At 40.9% G+C, this 22,528-nt stretch overlaps 1 protein-coding gene across 2 annotated transcripts in view; it reads right to left on the minus strand.

Moving 5' to 3' along the window:
• The window catches only part of LOC140726723 (TBC1 domain family member 8-like), a 104,916-nt gene extending 82,938 nt beyond the window's left edge, over positions 1-21,978 (minus strand). Inside the window, exon 1 of one of the 2 annotated variants that reach the window (XM_073043491.1) lies at positions 21,653-21,978. In XM_073043491.1, coding sequence (XP_072899592.1) covers positions 21,653-21,779 — 127 coding nt within the window. In that variant the 5' untranslated portion in view covers positions 21,780-21,978. The remainder of the gene's footprint in view (positions 1-21,652) is intronic. The other variant, XM_073043492.1, reaches the window with a different exon arrangement.
• Positions 21,979-22,528: the final 550 nt, after the last annotated feature.

The following is a 22,528-nucleotide window of genomic DNA, read 5'->3' on the forward strand; positions in this document are numbered from 1 at the left end:
CAAATAACTAATCACCCAATCATGTGGCAGCAACCTCATGCATAAAAGCACGTAGGCATGACCAAGAGGCTCAGTAGCCAATCTGGCAAAACATCAGAATGGGGAAGAAATGTGACCTAAGTAACTTTGACTCAGACTGGTTCAAGCTGGCTGGAAGGCGACAGTAACTCAAATAACCACACGTTACAACACATAGTGGTGTGCAGAATAGCATCTCTGAATGTACAACACATCAAACCTTGCAGTGGATGGGCTATAGTAGCAGACAATAAACATGCAAGCAGTGGCCACTTCATTACGTACATTCCGTAAATGGATTTTTAGGAGTAAATAAGATCGGTAGAGACCTGGCTACAATGAAAGCGAATGCAACCAGAAAGGCCTATAAATAAAGAGACAAGAATTTATGGATGGAAAAAGTTCATTCTCCTTTTGGCAATCTGTGACAAGTGGTGCTCACCAGGGTATTTAATGAGTTACTTATCCAAAGATTTCAGCTAGAAAGTACAGCAGGTTTTGTACTTGGGAACAGAGAGTTGACTAAGTGACTGATTTAAACAAAGGCAGCAGGCTGAAAAAACAAGTGAAGCTACCCATGCAACAACAAAAAGAAAAGTGGAATCTTAAATGGTGAGACTAGTGGTGTTTTTTGGTGGGCAAAATGCAACAGGTACTGAAAAAAAAATTACTTGAAAGTTGGCCTTAAGAAGTTTGAAATACAAAATTAAACAAGGAAGTAATATTATAATAAATCCATGTGAACAGTACTAAAATACAGTCAAACTTCATAACAAGGTATATTAACTTGGAGATACAATGAAGATTCACCCAAAGGAAAAAAAACTTAAGTTTGGTTTTGAACTTGACTGATCATCTGCACAAGTCATTGTAGTGAAACACGAGTTTATGATACACACAGTGAAACCTATTATATAATCAGTATCAAGAACACTCATTAGATTGAAAATGGGGTTTCCACTTATAAATTGAATCTGGTTACATTACTCACATAAATTGAGTCATGGAGACCTACAACATGGAAACAGATCACTTGGCTCTCATATCTACATCAGTAGGTACACATCCTCACTTATACTATCTCCCAGCATTTGATCCATACCCCTCTGTGCCAAGCGATTCAAATGCCCATCTAGAGATTTTTTTTAACATACAGTCAATAACTCCACTTCCACCATTCTTAGGTGGAGCATACCAGGTACTTCCCACCCTCAAGGTGGGAAAGGGCTGCACATATGACCATTTACCGAGAATCTACATCTTCCTGTCTTGCCTACACCTGATTATGGGGGAGAATGTCCTGCAGTCTATACTATCAGTGACTACTCAAATGGATTATAGCTCCATCATGCCCCCTCTTAGCTCCCTTGACTCCAGAAAAAAAGATTGAAGTATCTCCACAGAACTGGAATGGAACAAGCAACATTCTGGTGAGGTCTCTTTGCATCCTCTGGCATCACATTATCCTTCCTCCACAGTGGCACCCAGAACTGCACGCAGTTCTCCGGTTGAGGGCGAACCAATGATTTATAAAGTTGGTGTATAATTTCCTTGCTTTTGTATTTAATAGTCCAATTAATGAAAACCAGAACCCCAGATGCCTTCCTAACCACGTTATAGTTTTACACTGCCATCTTCAATGCTCCCTGTCCTTGTTGACTTCATTGGTCTATAATTAACAGGCTTTTCTCAGCTATTGTTTTTGAAGATGGGATGCAGAGGGATGGAAGGCTGCTATTCTGGCTGGAGATCCATGACTAGTGGTGTTCCACAAGAATCAGTTATTTGTGATATACAACGACAATTTGGGTGAAAATGTAGACATGTGGATTAGCAAATTTACAGAGGACACTAAGATTGGTGGAGTTGCAAACAGTATAAAAGAGTATCCCACATACAAAGAGATATACGCCAGTTACAGATAAAGGTAGAAAAGTGGCAGATGGGAGTTCAATCCCGGCAAATATGAGGTGCTACACTTTGGAGAACAAATAAAAGGAAGAAATATACAAAGTAAACTCAAAGTACATATAGAGTATGGCACCAAATATGACCCCGAGATTCATTTTGTTTCAGGAATTCACAGTAAATAACAAGTAGTAAAATAGAATCAGTTAAAAAATACACAAAGATTGACAAGCAACAAATGTGCAAAGGACTATACAAATCCAAAAATGAAACAAAACAAATATTCAGAACACGAGTTGTAGAGTCCTTGAAAGTGAGTCCATTAGTTGTGTTCAAAGATTATTTCAGAGTTATGGTGAGTGAAAATATCCACGCTGATTCAGAGCCTGATGCTTGAAAAGTAAAACTGTTCCTGAACCTGGAGCTATGGGACCCAAGGCTCCTGTAGCTTCCTCCATATGATAGCAGTGAGAAGAGAACATGGCGTGTATGGTGGGGATCCTTGATGATGAACTCCTCTTTCTTGAGGCAAGGCTCTTTGTAGAATTGCCCAATGGTGGGATGGGCTTTTTAAGATTCAGATTATTGTCATTTAGAAACCACAAATGCAATGCAGTTAAAAAATGAGACAATGTTCCTCCAGAATGATATCACAAAAGCACATGACAAAACAGACTACACCAGAAAATCCACATAACGTTTGGCAATCCCCAATCCAGAGTCCGGAGAGGCTGCTGCGTATTAATATCGCGCTACCGTCTTAGCGCATTCCCCGGAAAGGAGCTCCAAATCCACCAGACAAAACAAGACCAAAATCTAAAGCTACAAGACCTGCACAAAACCACATAGTTACAACAGTGTAAACAATAGCATAATTGATTAAAAAAAAAGACCATGGGCACAGTAAAAATAGTCCAAATATGTTAAAAGACTAAGTTCGAAAGAAACCACCAGTTTTCACAAGTCCTCAGGCTCCTGACAGACTCACCATCCCACGCCGGTGGCAGAAGGGAATACCCCCGCTATGGACTTCCAAGGCGCCGCCCGACTCAGCCTCGCAGACGCAGCACACAATGAAAGCTCCGTCGAACCCAGCCTCGCAGACACAGCACACACTGAAAGCGACCCCACAGCAGTGGACTCCGAGTCCGTCGAACCTCCGAGCCTCCAACCATCTCCTCCGGCACAGCTTCTCCGAGCACCATCCTCTGCCGAGCATATTAAGACGCCCCCGCCAATGGCCACCGGCAACGCGACCACCCCGAGGACTGGGGGCCTGCTCTTTTTAGCAGAGACCCAGACCTCACAGCAGCAACAAAGAGGGCCTTCCTGGAGATTTCCACATGTTCCTCCGTGCTCCCACGTCCATTTTTCATCAGATTAGGATTGCGCACAGCACCCCGCTTAACAAATAACATATCAGCTCCGGAGTGGCCGCTGCAAGCTGCGTCGCGCCACCATCTTGGCTCCGTGATGATCTGGAAATATCTACTACTTTTTGTTGGCTTTTCCATTCTTGAGCAGTGGTGTTTCCATACAAGTCTGTGATGTAACCAGTCAGGACAGACTCCACTGTGTATCTACAAAAGTTTGGCAAAGTTTTAGATGGCATGACAAATCTGCGTAAGCTTCTAAGAAAGTAGAGGTGTTGCTGTACTTTTTGAAATGACACTTACGTGCTCGTCTCAGGATAGATCCTCTGATATAGTAATGCCCAAGAATTTTAAGTTACTGACACTAACCACCTCCAAACCCCTAATAAGAAATGACTCATGGACCTGAATATCTTGCTCCTGTAGTCAGTAATCTGTCCTTTGTCTTTGTTCATGTTGAGTAAGGGGTGTTATGGCACCATTCAACCAAATATTCAATCTCCCTCCTATATGCCAATTCATCATCACCCTTGATTTGGCCAACAACAGTGGTGTCATCAGCAAACTTAATTATGGCATTGAAGCTGTACTTAGCATCACAGTCACAAGTATGTATAATGCGAGGGGAGCAGGGGGCTAAGCTCACAGCCTGGTGCACCTGTGCTGATGATGATTCTGGAAATTTTTTTTACTAATCCATACTGACTGGGGTCTGCAAGTGAGGAAATAAAGGATCCAGTTACACAAGCAGGTATTGAGCTCATTGATTGGTTTTGAGGGGATTATAGTGTTAAATGCTGAGGGGTACTCAACGAAGAGAATCCTGATGTATGCACCTCACTATCGAGATGCTCCAGAACTGAGTGGGGAGCCAATGAAATGGCATCTGCTGTGACCTGTTGTGACAATAGGCAGATTGGAGCAGACCCAAGTCACTCCTAAAGCAGGAGCTGATATGGAAGGACAGGCAGATGATAGGGCAAAATTGAAGTCGGGCATGAGTTGAAATGTAACATGGAAGTAAACTGGAAACTGATGATGAATACAGGACTAAAGGTGATATATTTGAATGCAAGCAGTGTATGGGATAAGGTAGATAATCTTGCAGCGCAGTTAGAGTTGGCAAGTATGACATTGTGGGGGGGGGGGCATCACTGAGTCATGGCTGGAAGAAGGTCACAGTTGGGAGCTTAATATCCAAGGATGCACATTGCATTGAAAAAGGGGGTGAGGTGGCTCTGTTGGTAAAGAAAAATGAAATCAAATTCTTAGAAGCGGTGACATAGGATTGAAAGGTGTAGAATCCTTGTGGATAGAGTTAAGAAACTGCAAGGGTAAAGAAGGCCCTGATAGGACCTGTCTATAGCTAGGATGTTGGGATTGAAATTACAATGAGAGATAGAAAAGGCAAGTAAAAAGAGCAATGGTATAACAGTCATGGAGTATTTCAAAATGCAGCTAGCTTGAGAAAATCAGATTAGTGCCAGATCCAAAGGCATCCAAAGATGTATTTTTAGAGCAGCTTGTTATTGAGCCCACTAGGGGAAAGACAATTCTGGATTCGGCATTGTCCAATTGAACCAGCTTTGATTAGGGAACTTAAGAAGGCAGTGATCATGATATGACAGAATTCACCCTGCAGTCTGAGAGGGAGAAGCTAAATCAGCTGCATCAGTATCACAGTGAAGTGAGGTGAATTAGAGAGGCGTGAGAAAGGAGCTTGCAAAGGTCAGTTGGAAGTGAACAGCAGCAGGGATGACAGCAGAGCAGCAATGGCTGGAATTTCTGGAAGAAATTGGGAAGGCACAGGATCAACTAAACACGAGGGTCCTTTCCCAAAGATAAAGCAGTATTCTAACGGGAGGGTGAGGCAACTATAACTGACAAGGGAAGTCAAAGACAGCATAAAGGCAAAAGAGGGAGCACATAATATGGCAAAAATTAGTGGGAAGTTAGAGGATTGGGAAGCTTTTAAAAACTGTAAAGAGAAAAAAAGAGATGAAATGTGAAGGTAAGCTAGCCAATAATACAAGATACTAGAAGTTATTTTTTTCCAGATATATAAAAAATGGAGGCGAGAATGGATATCAGGTAAATGACACTGAAGAGATAGCAATGGGGACAGAGAAATGGCAGACAAACAATGAGCATTTCGCATCAACCTTCACAATGGGAAACCTTAGCAGTGTGACAGAAATTCCAGAGTGTCATGTGTCTGGAGTGTAGTTGCCATTACTAAGGAGAAGGTGCTCTGGAAGCTAAAAGGTCTGAAGGTTGACAAGTCACCTGGACCAGATGGAACACATCCCAGGTTTCTGAAAGAGGTAGCTGAAGAGATGTGGAGGTATTCATGAAGATATTTCAAAAATCACTGCATTCTGGAATGTTTCCAGAGCATTGGATAATTGTAAATGTCACTCCGATCTTTAAGAAGGGAGGGAGGTAGAATAAAGGATATATAGGTCATTTACCCTGATTTCAGTGGTTGGGAAGATGCTGGAGCCCATTATTAATGATGTCTGGGGTACTCGAAGGCATGTGATAAAATAGGCCAAAGTCAATATGGTTTCCTTTAGGGAGACTGACAAATCTTTTAGAATTCTTTGAAGAAATACCAGGCAGGATAGACAAAGGACAGTCAGTGGATGTGGATTACTTGTATTTTCAGAAGGATCCTGAAAAAAGAGTTTAATACCATCCACAAACCTGTAGAGAAGCTCTAATCATGGCTTATGCAGCTCAAAGCTGACGTGGCACCCAGGCCGGCTGGCGTTTACAATATTCCATGAATGCAGAGCAGCGGAGCTCGGCCAGACAGGATGTACAGTGGAAACTTGCATCAAGTACAGGAGGTGTACCTGGAGGCAGAACACTGCATTTACAATAGCCATAGGATGACTTTGATGGCGCAGAACTACTGTGCCGTGCCAATGAAGGAAGCCACTGAAATAAAGCTAGAGCAAAAGAACTTTAACAAAGATGAAGGTCTTGCTCCAAGTTAGAACTGGAATTCAACTGTAAACAAGATGGGACAGCAGAAAACTGATTGGATAAAGACTAACCAAACCGGGGGGGGGGGGGGGGGGGGGGGGGGAAACAGATGACAGGGGTATAAATACCACCAGATCAGACATGCCCAAGCATCATCCCTGATGAAGATGGGAGAGATAGGAGAGTTTGTCATCAAAACAGTTATATTTGATACCTGTACCTGGCTGGAAAGCCAAGAAGAATTTATTTGTCTTAATAGCTGGGAAAGCACTACATCCTTTTACACAATTTCCTCAGTGAATGCAAAAATTGTGGAAATGTTTCCACCCTCCCCCACCAAAAAAAACTTTGAAGAAAAAGCAGGAAAATTTAGAACTTTAGGTCCATATACTTCTGAGATTTAATGTGAAAATAGATAAATGAAGTCAAATTATGGGTCCTTCCTCTGGTAGCAAAATGATCAAACCTTCATTGTAAAAGCAAACACGAGGAAATCTGCAGATGCTGGAAATTCAAGCAACACACACAAAATGTTGGTGGAACGCAGCAGGCCAGGCAGCATCTATAGGGAGAAGCACTGTCGACGTTTCAGGTCGAGTCCTAATGAAGGGTCTCAGCCCAAAACATCAACAGCGCTTCTCCCTATAGATGCTGCCTGGCCTGCTGCGTTCCACCAGCATTTTGTGTGTGTTGCTTAAACCTTCATTATAAAATGTTTCTGTTAAGAAAAAGTTACTGAACCTCTGCCTATTTTGCACTAAGTTCATCAGGGTCCAAAACCAGAACAGGGACAGTGGCTTGTTGGAAATCTTTCATTTCATTAATACAAACTGTAAAACAAAATAAACTGCAGTCAATATAGAATTACAAGTCACTCAACACTTCCTTTGGTTAGCTTACTCACATTAGGCATCATTTCATTTTTAAATTACAGGACAGTGCAAATTCATACTGAATAAATCTTTTCCCTGATACTTGTCTTCAAATTATCTTCCAAATCCTTAAGATCACAAATTATAGCCAATTATTGCTAATTCCGAAGTGTACTATGTTTAGAGAAAATGCCAGCTGGGGAAAATGTGATTCCTCGATTTGAGACTTCTTTAAATCATGACTCATGGACATCACATTTTACAAAAATGCACAGAACAGGTCAAGAATTTAAGCATAATCACTTATCATCAAGTTTTCAGAAAAATATAAAGCAAACACTTCTGCACAGAGCTGGTTCAGTACAGAATACAGACTTTCTGCCAGATGACTATCATTGTTCCAGCAACAACAGCCAAAGGGTTGAATACTAAGAAAATGAGAAGTGCATTGTTACTGCATCTACACAAATTCTCAAAACAAAACTGAATCTAACGACAAAATAGTATCCAAGATTTTAGTCTGTGGCATTCAAATGACTAACATTTATCCATTGACTTCCCATTTGCTTTTATTATACTGGTCCGTCTTGTACGGCCACACAGCAAGTGCAATCACCCGCACAGGACAACCATCCCTGAATAAATGTTGACAAGATCCTAATCAAATCAGACCCAAAAACAAAAAAAAATCTCAGTGAGCGATGTTCAGATTGAACCAGGAAGTATGTTCACATAACGAATATCAAATCGGGAACAGAAAGCAAAACAAATCCAAGATTTGGGTACAAAGCAAGAGAGACAGAACTATAGACAACACACAAACAAAATGCTGGTGGAACGCAGCAGGCCAGGCAGCATCTACAAGGAGAAGCACTGTTGACTTTTCGGGCCGAGACCCTTCGTCAGGACTATAGAAGGACTATATAATCGACAGAACTATAGAAGTGTTTAATATTTAAATTCACCAATAGTTTCAGAACAAAGTAATGAAATTCCACAATATTAAAAAAAAAGTTTCCAGTGTCAGAACTGTTATTTAAATCATTGCTCTGTTAAGCCTCAACTTTTTCCTGGCAAGTTGGTATCTTTGGAGTCAAATACAGGAACTGCACTGTTCAACGTACAGTCATTCCTCAGTTTATTAAAAGGGATGCCATCCGGGAACAGTATTTTGCATATTGTTGCCCTGTAAGAATATATTCTTAGGCTTGAAATGGCTTGCTGTAGTGAAAGTGATCACAGATACAGTAAATACCCCGAATATTCAATAGTTTTACTACCAATATTCACAGCTTGAGGAATATTTGGACAGAGCCAGTTAAGATAGTTTTGCACATCTTTGAAGAACCAAACACTCACAATATCATTTTTTACATTTGCATGCTTGGACACATGGAGATGCTACAAACTGCTATCGAACTCCCATGCAAGTGACAATTCAACATGCCCGTCCCAAATATCTAACCACAGAAGTTGTTCCAATAAACTCTCAAGCACCCAGTAAATTTAGAAACAGTCCAGACTGCAAACGTTATCGAGTTTAGTGAAGTGAAAGCTGTTCATAAATTCAAACTGCATCCTCATGAACTGATTATTCCTTTCCTTATGAACTGACTATCATTTTGAGATTTGCAATGTGGATAATTCTGAAGAATTCAAGTGATCTTGCCAAGGTCATCTCACTTCTTAACACTCAAAACAAAGGCAATCCACTCTTCAGTCAAAATGGAAGTGTATCTCTTTAACAGTCAGAGTTATGTCAGCTGGTCGGTCGGTGTAAGGAAACTGCTGTGTGCCTTGAAGCAGCTGCCCAAAATAACACTAATAAATTACTATAAGATTTAATGTCTCAGTCATTTCCCTCTCCATTGGAAGGGGAAAAACAAGACAGACAGTGAGCATTTTCACTTGTGATGTTCCAGCCTAGAATCCCTCCCATAAGGGATTGTCCAGAAATAGCCAATCCACAGTCCAAAATTCAGCCTGCTAGATCCAAGTTTCTGTATCCATCTGATTGACTACAAGGGGCTAGGAAATGCCTACTTGAACCCTGACCAAGCCGGCCCTTTGCAGCCATTTATTTGGACACAGTGACTGAAATTACATCAACCACGGTCATCCTGTTTATAACCTGGAGCAAGATGACAAGATGCAGTTAACATGCATGCAAACAGCACCACTGTAAGACTCCAAACTTAATGTAGCCCTATGTAGTCCATTCACCTACTGAAGAGAGGGTCACACAGTTTGTCACTGACCACCGTCTGCTCAGAATAATCCTGTCACAGAAAACACATCACAAAACCAGAGCACAGAACACAACTCCTTTCAGCCCAGCCACGATAGCTATTTATTCTAACCCTATTTGCCCACGCAAGACCTCTATCCCTCCACACCTTTCCACAAACACCTGTAAAACATCACAATAGCACCTGCCTCCATTCTCTCCTCCGGCTGCCCATTCCAGTTAGGCTCCCACTTCAATCACTTGCCTGTGCTCATTCCCTAGAGCTGGGTCAAGTGCATCACCCCTCCATAATAGACTCCAGATACAGCTTCAGAAAACCCTACTGGATGTATTTTATAAATTTCTTCCCATCCAAGCCCCCTCACATTACGGCAATTGGAGTCAATATCAGAAACATTAACATCTCCCACCACCACAACCTATTTACTTTTGAACAACGACCTGCAATCTGCCTATTGTCAATTGATATAGTGTAAAGCTACCTATATCAAGGTGCTGGAGTTCGACCAATGGAAAAAAAAAATCATGGCAAATATTTTGAACGGTAGATCAACACAAACATTTTGCGTTGCCAGTTGCCAACAATATTCTTCTCTTCAGCTGACATTCAATAGAAATCTTGCATTAAGTATCTTCCATTTTCCTTTCAGGGCATCTCAAACCATTTTTACAAGTTAATTTTTGTTTGAATTTATAAAAGTTTTAGAAAACAGTGTCATCAATTTGAACACACAAGCAGCAGTGAAGTAGAAACCAAAACAACAAGGTTTCACAGTTTATTTTTGTGGAAAGAAAAAGGACATGGCACAGAACAGAAATAATTTTCTTGCGCTTCCTCAAAAAGTACCAAAGTTCTTTTCTCTTACACTTGTGTGAACCTCAGTCCATCCGACAGTGCAGAAGTCATACGGTGCTGCACTCACCATTAAGATAATTTCTTTTTGTTTAAGGTTTCCAGAAGTTTCCAAGACTTTGTGACTATGAGGCAAGAGTGATGTCAGTGAATTACTTCATATCTAGCATAACTCTGTCACCATTAGCCAAACCACAGTTGAAATTCACATCCAAAACTTATTCCTCTGACAGAGCCACAATTAGCAACCAAATCTTTGTAAGCCACCAAGAAGCCTTGGTTGCCAAGTAACGGTTTTCTGCAGCTTTTTTATTAGCACATTTTGGTTCCTTTACTCATCTGTGGACTTGCAGCAAGATAGCAACATTTCTGTTACAGAAAAAATACACCAACAAGCAGATAAATTAATCAAAATTCCTTACTTGCACCCATTGTTGGGTCTTCAGAACTAATGAGGGAACTATTTTAAGTAAATAATGCTGTTAAATACAAAAAAAAATCAGCTGCAATTCCCTCCACTTTAGAATCAAAGTTTTAGTCCTTTGTCATTGGCATTATTGTAAGGAAGCAAGCCAACCTTGCACTGTTTTCAAAAGAAAATTAGCAAATGTTTTCATATGTAACAAAGCATCAGAATTGAGTTATTTATTCATGGCCCTCAGAAGTTACTGTCATTTGCTGGAGAACAAACAGGACAGTGAACTACCACTAAAGACAATTACAATTCCCTTGCCATTTTTGGGAATTACTTCCTTACATTTTGAACTCATGTGATGAATGATCCTTAAGAGAACCCAACAAAACAAGGCACAGAGGGAATAACCAACCATTCATTTAAGAGACTCAGAAAACTAGCAATTAAAAGTGTAATTTTGTTAAAGATGGAGCCAGTGACCCACCGCAACACCCTGCAGATAGCTGACGAAGCTAATACTTTTTCCTTCTTTTAAATATGCGCCTTCCCCTGGACTGCGATCGATTGCAGTCTGTGATTTCCATGGGGAATACGGTGAGGTTGAGAGGGGAATATGCGGCCGTCGTTTCTTATTGGCAGGATGCAAACCCATGGTCAACTCCATTGCTTCTCTCTGATTAAAATGTTGAGCAAGATTCAAATCGGCGAGGAGGAGAGCAGAAGGCAAGTGAGTGTTGGGCGCCGTCTACCTGCGATTGACCGGTTACCCTCTTGCTGCTGCCAGAGAGAGGCGCCGGAGCCTTGGGCTGCAAAGTTCAATCACAGCTCGTGGCTGTGGGGCGTTTTTGGGGGAGGCTTTTCTGTTTGATGTTTAATAATCTCAGCACTGGCTGCGCTCATTTTTTGGAGGGCTCTGCGGTTCATGTTCCATACGCTCGATTCCTCTTTAGCGCTAACTGCACAATTTGATCGAGATGCTTCGGCGCAGAACTGTCTCTGTGGCCTGTAGTCAGCAATGTAGCACTGAAACTGAACCGACTCAGTGGCTGTCACTCCTGGATCGCTTTCCAATCTCTGCAGTTTGATGTTTGATACTGTGTGTGTTACTTGCTAGCTTCCTGTCTGCATGATTTATTCTTTTAGTCGCACACTGGGCATTTGATGTTATTTTCAAACAGGTTTGATGGTGTTTCTTTGTTTCGTGGCTGCCTACACGAGGATGCGTGTCAGGGTTGTATACTGTATACATACTTACATAATAAATTTACCTTGAAACTTTACCTCATTAAATGAGCACAAAGATCTAGAACAAAGTCAAGGACACTTTAATCATTCATATTAATAGCCAAATTCAATCGGCCCAACATTTTGCAAGGCTTAAGTGTTGGACATGTATCAGGACATGGACATGTAAGAGGGAAGAGGGAAGAGGGAAGAAATAACTTTTAAAAATTGAAGAAAGACACAAAGCATCTGAGGTGGGAGTAAAGGGTATACGACTGAACACTTGGACAAAACGATGAGTACAGAGGCGGTTTCTGTTGCGGATGAATATTTCAGTAATATTTGAATATTGTAAGCATGTTGTTGATTGAGTATTCATTGTTTAAATAATTCATTACAAATTATATGTAAATGGCATACATCGTCTCACCACCATCTGACACGAGCTCGCTTCGCTTAAAGTAAAAAACAAAGTTAGACTTGCATTCCTGCCTCTTCTGTTTTCCTTTCAATTAGCTTTTATGTTTTGGAGCTAGAAAACATGACAGGGGAGACGAGGAAGTTTTAAACAAACATGAGATGGCTACTTATCTGCTGAAGTGTTGCTGGATGTTAGAGTTAAAAATAAAGCTCAGCGAGAAACAGCCGAGTGCGTCACATGCTTCCTTGGTGATGGACAGAGATGGCCGAGTTAAAATAAAATGGACAAATTCACAGTGGATGCTGTGTGATAAAAGCAGAAATGGCTGGCTACATTGGAAAGATTGACCCATTTGATTACACAGCAGATAACCGTATATTATAAACTGCTCAATCTGTTCTGTATTTAAAGCAAATGAAATAGCCAATAAGAAACAAATGCCAGTTTTGCTGAGTGCACTGGGGTTACAGGCATAGTTTGCTTAGGTATTTAAATGCTCCAACCAAACCAACCGAAAATCAGCTTTACTTATGTTGTGAAAGTAATGCAGGAATATTTAGAACTGAAACCATTGTTGATTGCACAACACTTTAGGTTCCATAAGTGGAGTCACAAGGAAGGGAAGTCCATTTCAGCATTTATGGCTGAATTGAAGAGATTGTCTGAGCATTGTCAGTTCAGTAACGGGCTTAATAATGCACTGACGGATTATTTAGTTTGTGGAATCTTACAAGAAAGCATTTTTAAAAAAAACAAAAACAGCTCCTAACTGAAACACAGCTTACATTTAAAAAAGCAGTTAAAATCACAGTATCAATGGAAACTGCATACAGAGGCACAATTTAGTTGCTGTCGGGAATGAAAGTGAACACAAAAAAATTACAATGTCTAAACAGAAACTGGCATGGCTAAACACAATGCATTACCATTGTGGCAGGGGCTCATATACACTAGACCAATGGAGGTACAAAGATAAAACTTGCAGAAAATCTAACAAAGTAGGACACATACTAAGAGCATGCCGGGCAGACAAAAATAAACAGAATGCACAAGGAACAGAAAAAGATAAAGTTGCAGTTTCAAAAAGAGCACTAATCTACATGCTGTTGATGACAAATCTGATAATGATGATGACACAGGAGTGAGTAACTTTGAGAGTTACAATATAAAAACCAACAGTCAAGCAACATGGCTAACACTAGAAGTGAATGGCAAATTAATTAAAATGGAATTGGACACTGGTTCAGCTGTGTCCATCATTTCACAAAATGACTTTGAATGGTATTTCAAAGGTACTGTACTGAAGCCTGCAGGTAGTCAACTAGGAATGTACACCAGAGAAAAGATAACTCCTTTAATGGAAATGACATTTGTATCAGTGAAATGCAACAGCCAACAAGCCACATTTGCCTTGCAAGTGATAAAAGCATGAGGACCAGCACTGTTGGGATGCAAGTGGCCAAGACAACTACAGTTTGATTGGAGATCCATCCGCCATTTGCAGGGCACATCCCTGTAACTGGGTCAACGGAAAGTGAATTAAGAAAGATACCGGATGATGCCACAACTGTCCCCATGCTGTACACCAGGAACCACTGACCAACGGAGGACAAACGGGTGCTGATCCCAATCTCTGTGCCTCTGGTTGGAACGCTCATTGGATCAAGGAAGGATGATGCTACTCAGAGGATTCGGGAAAGTAACAAAAGCGGTAGCCCAACTACAACCGTGTTTGTAGGTAACCTATCTGAGACAGCTTCACAAATGTTAATTAGGCAGTTGCTTGCAAAATGTGGCTTGGTTTTAAGCTGAAAGAGAGAGTTTAAAGGAGCTCTGGAAAAGTTGCAAGTATTCGGCTTCTGTGAGTTTAAAGAACCTAAATCAACTCTACTTACATTAAGGCTACTGCATGAACTTCACGTGGGAGAGAAAAAGCTGCTTGTAAAAGTAGATGCAAAGACTAGAGCCCAGATGGATGAACGGAAGGCCAGAAAGAGAGGAGTCAATGGAGGTACGAAAACAGAGGATTTATCAGGTGATGTTGAGGATGGAGGAAACCAAGAGGAGAGTTCTGATTGTAAAGGAAGCAATAGAAGGACTAATAAGAGAATATTCTCATGAACTAAATGCACCTTCTGAAGATCATGATGCACATCCTAGAAAGAAGAAAAACCAAGAGGGAGGAAAAAAAGAGGATGACATAATGGAAGAGGATAAATGAGACCTCATCTCTTGAGAACAGAGACAGACAAGAAGTTAATTTGAATAATGAGAGAAGAGAAAGAGAAAAAGAATGTGAGCGAGAGAAGTAATGAAGGGAAATAATGTGAGGGGGGGAGGGGGAAGGGGGGGGGGGGGGAAGATCCCAGAGCTATCAGAACCACTTCCTACAATCCCAGAGTCAACTCCTACAACCACCACAGAGGAGGTCCCAGAACCTGAGGTTGTTTTCACAGCCCCAAGTCTCACCTACTAAGCAGAGTGATCTTCCTTGTCAGGAAAGATGTAATCCAACAAGATTCAGAAAGCCTCCACAGCAATTAAATCTTTAGGCCTGAATGGGACAATTTAAAATTTCCTATGCTGCGGATGTCTATATATGTACAAGTTGAGGTGCATTCTATATCGAATTGGAGTTTATAGCTAAGCAGGGGAGAGTGTTGTGTATTTAAATATTTCAGTAATATTGAGTAATATTGTAAATGTTGTTTATTAAGCATTCTTTGTTTAAATAATTCACTTACAAGTTATATGTAAAAGTACACAAATGGCATACGTCATCACGTGATGTGTGCACCTTGCCAAAGTAAAAACAAAGTTATATACACACAATCCTTTGTTTTCCTTTCTATTCCTTTTTGTGATTTGAAGTTACAAAATGTAAGTTTCAAGTTCAATTGTCATTCAACCATACAAGAATACCCATCAATATAGTCAAACATAACAGTGTTACTCCAGGGCCAAGGTGCAAAACTAAAACACAGTACCAAGTCATACACAGCACAAGCCACATACAGCACACACAAGACAGCAGTAAAATACTGTCACACACAAAAGCTGCCCAAGTTCCGAAGTCAATGAATGTTATAGCAGTCTTCTGCTGAGCGAACACAGGGTGGGAGGCAGCACCAACTCCGAAACCTCCGGCTCTCCTGGGCAGCTGTAAACGGGCGACTCCACAGCTGAGGCCCAGTACTCACTACAACTGAGACCACGCAGCTCCCACGCCACCCAGCAATAAATCAGTGAACTGAACTTGCAGCATTCCACGTCAACAATGTTCAACAGGATCTTGTTATCACATGAATGACGACCACTCGCTGTGACTACACGCTGCCTTCACACACTGACTCCTCTGACGCCTCTCTGATGCAGGCAGCAGCACGACTGCGCCGAGTCCACCTCCTTCCGTTTCTCCGGCAACGACCAATTCACTGAAGGGATGGAGCTACAGTACAGTCAGCCCTCCTTATCCGTGGGGGATTGGTTCTGGGACCCCCCCGCGGATACCAAAAAACGCGGATGCTCAAGTCCCTTATTTAGCCTGACCAATGCGGTGGGCTTCAGGACCCAGCGGAACCCCAGACTTTATTTAACCTGTCTCAGTGCGGTGGACTTTAGGATCAGGCACAGCTCTGAATCAGCAGCGTTTCTGTTCTGTTGATGGAAAACGATCATAATTGAAAATAAAATGGAAGTAATAAAGCGATCGGAAAAAGGTTAAACGCTATCGGTCATTGGAAAGCGTTAGGCTACAGTTGGTCAATGATCGGAACAATTTTAATGGAGAATGTGAAAGGCCCTGCCCCGATGAAAGCTAGAATTATTACTAAGCAACGCAGTGGTTTAATTATTGAAATACATTCACGTTTTTTCAGTGTTTTATATGCATAGAAAGGTAAAATGTATACTATATACTAAGACAAACATTTAACCAAATAATACCAGATGTACTGTTCCAACTTCAAATCCGACTTAAAGATGGACTCAGGAATGGAACTCGTTCATAACCCGGGGACTGCCTGTATTTTTAAATCATCTCTAGATTACTTATAATACCCAATACAATGTAAATACTATGTAAATAGTTGTTATACTGTATTGTTTAGGGAATAATGACAAGAAAAAAAAGTCTGTACATGCTCAAACAACGAGTGCTGGAGAGAGAACTTCCGGGTTTTTCCGATCTGCAGTTGACTGAATCCGCGCATGCAGAACCTGCGGATAAGGAGGGCCAACTGTACTTTAAGCTCTAATGTCCAGCTGAGTCCTGCGATCGTAATTTATTTATTTATTTTTTTAAAAAGAGGCCAATAACCCCTTGGGTTGGCCCCATAGAAGCTGCTGCATCCAAGCAAGCCGCCATCTTACTGGAAGTTCAAGTCGAGGGGTGGAATTCAACTCAAAAGCCAACAGAATTGTGGAGATGAGGTAGGTGCTGGGTGATGATGATTCAAGTGGGTGGGGAAAAGAAAATACAAAAATTGACCTAGAACAAAAAAAAACCTGCAGAGACTTCGGAATAGAAAGTGACAATACATTTCATCCAATGACAACACTTGGAACAATGCTGAACTCTATATATCGTACTGAAATGTCACCCTAGATTAGATGCTCAAACTCTGCTTAAGGACTTGGAAAAGGTTAAATTCCCTGAACCAAATGTGATTTATAGTCATATGACAGAAACTGACTCTGGTAGGAAAAATGGAAAGTATGTAACTCTACTGTGCAGATTTAAAGAAAAAGCTGGTCTTGCAAAGAGTGTACTGGTATATCCTTCATAATACTGCCAAAAAATCTAGTCATTTTAAAACAAAAAGGGTGTGACAAAAAGATCTTTGCACACTTGTTTTCAGAGTTCTAGGGCAAGTGACAGACAAGAAGATCAAAATATTAATAATACTATTAATAGTAACTACTTTCAATTCAATACCATTGTATTCAAATGGCAAAGTGAAGAAGGGAAAATATAAATTTGCTTTCTGATAAGGTACTGTGATTACTTGTGGAGAGAAGGGAGAAATTGCAAGCTTAATCTGATGACACATTTCATAATCAGATTTATTACTGACATGTGAAATTTGTTGCTTTGTGACAGCATTACAGAGCAGACATAAATAGTGCAAAGGAATAAGATGACAGTGTTCATAGACGGTTCAGACGTCTGATAGCGGCGGGCAGGAAGCTGCTTCCAAATCATTAAGTCCGGGTCATCAGTCTCCTGTTCTTCCTTCCTGGTGATAGTACTGAGAAGAGAGCATGTCCAGCATGGCAAGGGTCCATAGTAATGGATGCTACCTTTGTGGCAGTACCTCTTGAAGATGGCCACTTGGGTGGGGAGGTTCTGTACCCATAATGGAGATGGTAGAGTCTACAACCCTCCCGATCCTGTGCATTGGGTTGTGATGTAACCAGTCAGGTTGCTCACATTTATAGAAATTTCTCAAGAGTTTTTGGTGACACAGCAGATCTCCTCATTTTACTTATTATATTGCCTTTTAAAAAATGGATCATGCAACACTTCATTCAGCACCGTGTAATCCCAAAAAAAAAACCCTCAGAAAATTGGATTTAACCATAGTAAAAATTGTGTTCCTGTTTACTTCTAGATCAAATCATCAACTTCAACAAGGTAACCATGGCATGAGTTATTCCAATGTCATGTGTGCCAGGGATGCACACAATCCAAAAAAAAACATACATTTACAAAAATATTTCACTTAATATTGTCTGAAATTGTTTCTGCTTTACAATAAAGGCAACTCAGCTGTTTAGAACTCTGACAAGATTTGTGTCATCAGTTACTGTGCAACCTGATCTCCACAAATATCTTAGAAAAATGAAAATATAAACAGGAAAATTAACAGTATTGAAAAACTGATTTTGTTTTGGGGATGAAAGCTTCACGAGACCTAGGCTAGAAATCACGAGTGCAAGTGCCCCACATGACATTTTACTAGGAAGAGAAGCGAAAAATTAGCAAGTAGAAGCACACCGCCGGTGCAGCACTGTTGAAGACCTGCCTAAGGGTTTCAGCCCGAAACGTCAGCTGTACTTTTTCCATAGATGCTGCCTGGCCTGCTGAGTTCCTCCAGCTTTTTGTGTGTGTTGCTAACATTGTTGAAGAAATGTATTCCCATAAGCAGAATGAATTTGACAGAAGAAAAACAAAATTGACTGTTTTAACGAGGGTGTTTAAGGAATCAAGTTGTCTTCAAACATCACAAAATTTAACAGATGGCCTTTTTAAAGAGATAGCTAAATGTAAAGTGATGATAAGAATACATCTCCTAGATGACAAATGTGTTGCTGCCCAATCAGAGAACTATAGTGAAATGTAACATCCCACCGGAATCATTAAAACGAGCTTGCTTCTTTCAGGACTAATTCAATGAAGAATCTCAATACATATTGCTTCAGTCAAAAAGACACCTGATCAGCGGGAACCTTGTTCTGAATGCAAGCAAGCAGTGCAAGTAAATATAATTTATGAGAACAGCATTTGCATAATTTGCTGGAACGTTGCAAAGAAAAGGGAGGATCATTCCAGTGAGCTGTCATTACCAAGTAAACTCAATTCGGCTCAACACATCTGCTACCGAATTACCAAAAAACACGGGAAATATTCACAACACCAAGGTCCAGCTTCAAATGGAGAAATTCCAAAGACTTCTAAAACAAACCAGTTCAGCTGTGAGCACAAAGCATTATAAAACTCCAGCTGCAAGATTTTGTACCCTACCCTGGAGACGTACAGAGTGCAGTGGACAGCAGGCAAAATCCAGTCCCATAACCGGTATTACCAAACTCAGGAATCAGATCTAGAAGGCCACATCCTAACTGCTTTCATTCAATAAGATCATGGCTGAACGTTTGACCCAGACCCACTTTCACACAATATTACCATATCTTCCGGATTCTAATAGTGTCTAAACTTTTCTTGTCCCCAAGCAAAAACCCTGTTATCTTTCTCCAAAACAGATCTGGCTACAACCTTGCTGCTTAAAGGGCATTTCTGTAATTTATAAATTTACACTGGTCTTGCATCCAAAGACAAAGTACATTCACAGCTCCTTTTATAATGCAATACATGTAGTGCGTGATCACTAGGTCTGTTTTAAGAGGCAAAAAGAGGTGGAGGACTGAAATTCCATAACATGGCACCTGAAGGGACACTCAAGCCCATGGTGTTATGGGATGAAGCTCAAGGAGGGGAATAAAACAAATATTTCTGCCAAGCAATCAATTAATTCAGCAAGCTCCGTCAGCACTTCCAAGTCAAAAGAGGGAGGATGAAGGTAAGCCAACTAGGAGAGTGGAGGGAATGTGGACAAGAATAAGGGTTTCAGAAACAGATGAAATAAAGAAGGGGTCTAAAGCTGGAACAGATTGGGCACAGTGGCAGATAGGAAGCATAAAGTCAAATAGAATGTCAAAGCTATGAACTCAGGTAGTGGAAGAAGCGGTCTGCTAAGAAAACAAGGGAATAATTTTGTGGTGGCAACAATGAGAACTCAAAAGCCAATCTTTAACCTGAGGTAATGTAAAATAATCCGCAATTGCGATTTAAAACTGAGTGAAGAGATCAAAGTGACTGTGTAGTAGAACTGGTGTGGGATTACAGCAGTGGAAGGACACCAGGCACTAGATGTTTAAGGACAGCACCTAGTTAAGAACTGGGATGGAACAAGGACTCTTCCTTATGCAACTCTGGTGGTATTTATGCAGGATATTCTTCATCTGGGAAGGCAAGAGCACACCTACTCAGATGGAAAACTGGAGACTGACATTACTCCAGAATTTGTGGTTATGAGGAGGAGGAGGAGGAGGTGGCAGTGGCAATACATGGTTATAGACATACACAATAGTGTTTGTGCATTTTATTAGAGCCACTTTTTGGAGGAGGTGATTAGCAAAATTCACAAATAAACCTGCAGAAACAATGAGCAAGGATCCGTAGGGAGGCTGGCACTTTGTAAGGATGAAACTTTTGCCATTGCTCTGACTGGTTAAAGTTTTAATCGTGAAGGTGGTGGATACCTTGACAGGCCAGGCCCGGGTCCCACTGTATTGTGATAGATGAGTAGAGTTGTAAAACAGATTGGATTATTGGGACTATAACAAGTCAAAGATCAAAGCCTTATTGAAAATTTAGGATTAGAGAATCAAAGGTGGATTATCTTTCCCCACCCATTTTTTTCCTTTCCCATCCAACACACAGACAAGACCTTGCGCACCTTTTCCAGTCTCAGCAAACACTTTGACCTCACTTAAACTGGAAAGTTACCAGAGGACAAGATTTCTAACTCACACATAAACCAGACCAAATAATATCCAAACACCACTCTGTATCCTACCCAAATATCTGCCATTTGTTCCTGCACAGCTCAAACACCTTTAACCTTACAATGATGTACACTGCAGGGATGAATTGCTCATCAATGGTAATGTTCAATTTAAAACTACCATTTTCAATATTCTACGTTCAGAATTTCTGCTGCTACCTACACCAGATATTTTAAATCAAAGTGCATAATAATTGTACCCTTGACCTAATGTAAATGCAGAAACCAAGGGCAATAATAATAATAATAGAATAAAATAAATTCAGTCCAGTTTCATGATCACAATAATTCAAGTTTATAGCTGCAATACAGGAAACCCCCGCGTTAAGAGTTGCAGGGTTGGATGCATTTAGTAAAGCCACCACACCATACGAATTGCAATTCTGTGACGACTACCACAAATAAATTAATTCACCTTTACACGAAGTCATCGTCCATTGTAGATCATTGTTATGTTTAAATAGGGTTTAACAGACAAAAAGATGGAATTTAAAATCTGCCGGTCCACCCCCCACCCCCAATCCCAATCCCAATGTAAAGCGACACGGCAATGAAGGAAAACGCCGGCGCTTTGGTCGGCCAGGTGAACAGCGGACCTGGATGGTATTCAAACGGAGCTTTTCGGTGCCAGGTGGTACTCTTATCATATCACTCGAACACAAAACACAGCTACACTCACCTCTAAAATCGCCGTACGTTTCGCAGCTCTGCACGGCACTCGAAAATGCCCGCGATAATTTAGTTGTTACTTAGAAACCGAATTAAGATAAAATAAGAATTTATATTTAGCCCAGATAAGCCACCTGTGTAGTTCAACAAACGCATAATTGTTATCAAACAAAGCACAATAAGGCTCGCTGCCAACCAAGTCAGATAATCATTGCCATTTACCTCGCACTCAACCTCGATATAAACATCGGCACAATTATACAGAGAAATCAGTTTCAAGAGAGGACTGCTTTCCCTCTCCCTTTCTCTCACCGGAGAGTTTTCCACCGCTGTCTCCCTGTCTCCTCCTGCGCTGCAAAATGAAGTAAGAATTGGATTTCTCCGTCACCCAGAGCTTCAGAGCATTTTTCAGCAATACTTCTTCAGGCTTCAGCCACATGATGAACCCCGTACGGACATGAGAAAATGATATAAACAGCTTTTGTTGTCTTCGCCGTGTAAATGCAGCAGCTCGATAGTACACACAGCAAGCAAACCCTTCTGCGTTCCACCTGAACCCAGCCTCACGGTGCACCTCCCCGGGGCTCACTCTCTGAGCTAGTATTTCACCTCTAATTTCCGGATTTCACGCGACTTCGAGTCTTCCGGCTCCAACAGAGGAAGTCCCACCTCAAAATTTGCAACCATTCAGACCTTCTGAGCGCTTATTTCCACTGCTTGGTGAAGTAATAATTTATCCCGATGGATAAATGAAAATTCAGTAATACATTCATAAATTAATGCATCGCGTCTCACGATGAAGTGTAAAAAACGTGTTTGGCACCCCTGTTCCTGAATTTCCTGTTCATAAAAGTAAATAATATACGAACATGATTTAATTTTCAAATTAGAAGGAAATTTTCTTTTATTATTTCTCATTATGTAATGGGGTATGCCCGATAGTTGTGGTATATGAACTTGGATTTTGTTTTTAATACAGGCATCGGGTAAGTTGAGACGTTATTGTTCATACCCTGTTATCTACTAGTTGGTAGTGAACTGCCTTCCCCAGTTGTTGCAGTCCTTCATAAGTCATTTGTAAGGTGCAGCTGGCGGAATGGGAGGGGTGGAAGAATTCCACACATCAAGGAACAAAGATAAAATTCCGAATCAGGATGGTGTGCCACTTTGATAGTTTTGTTCCCTCTC

This window comes from Hemitrygon akajei, chromosome 4 (assembly GCF_048418815.1).
Source record: "Hemitrygon akajei chromosome 4, sHemAka1.3, whole genome shotgun sequence".
NCBI classification, from domain to species: Eukaryota; Metazoa; Chordata; class Chondrichthyes; order Myliobatiformes; family Dasyatidae; genus Hemitrygon; species Hemitrygon akajei.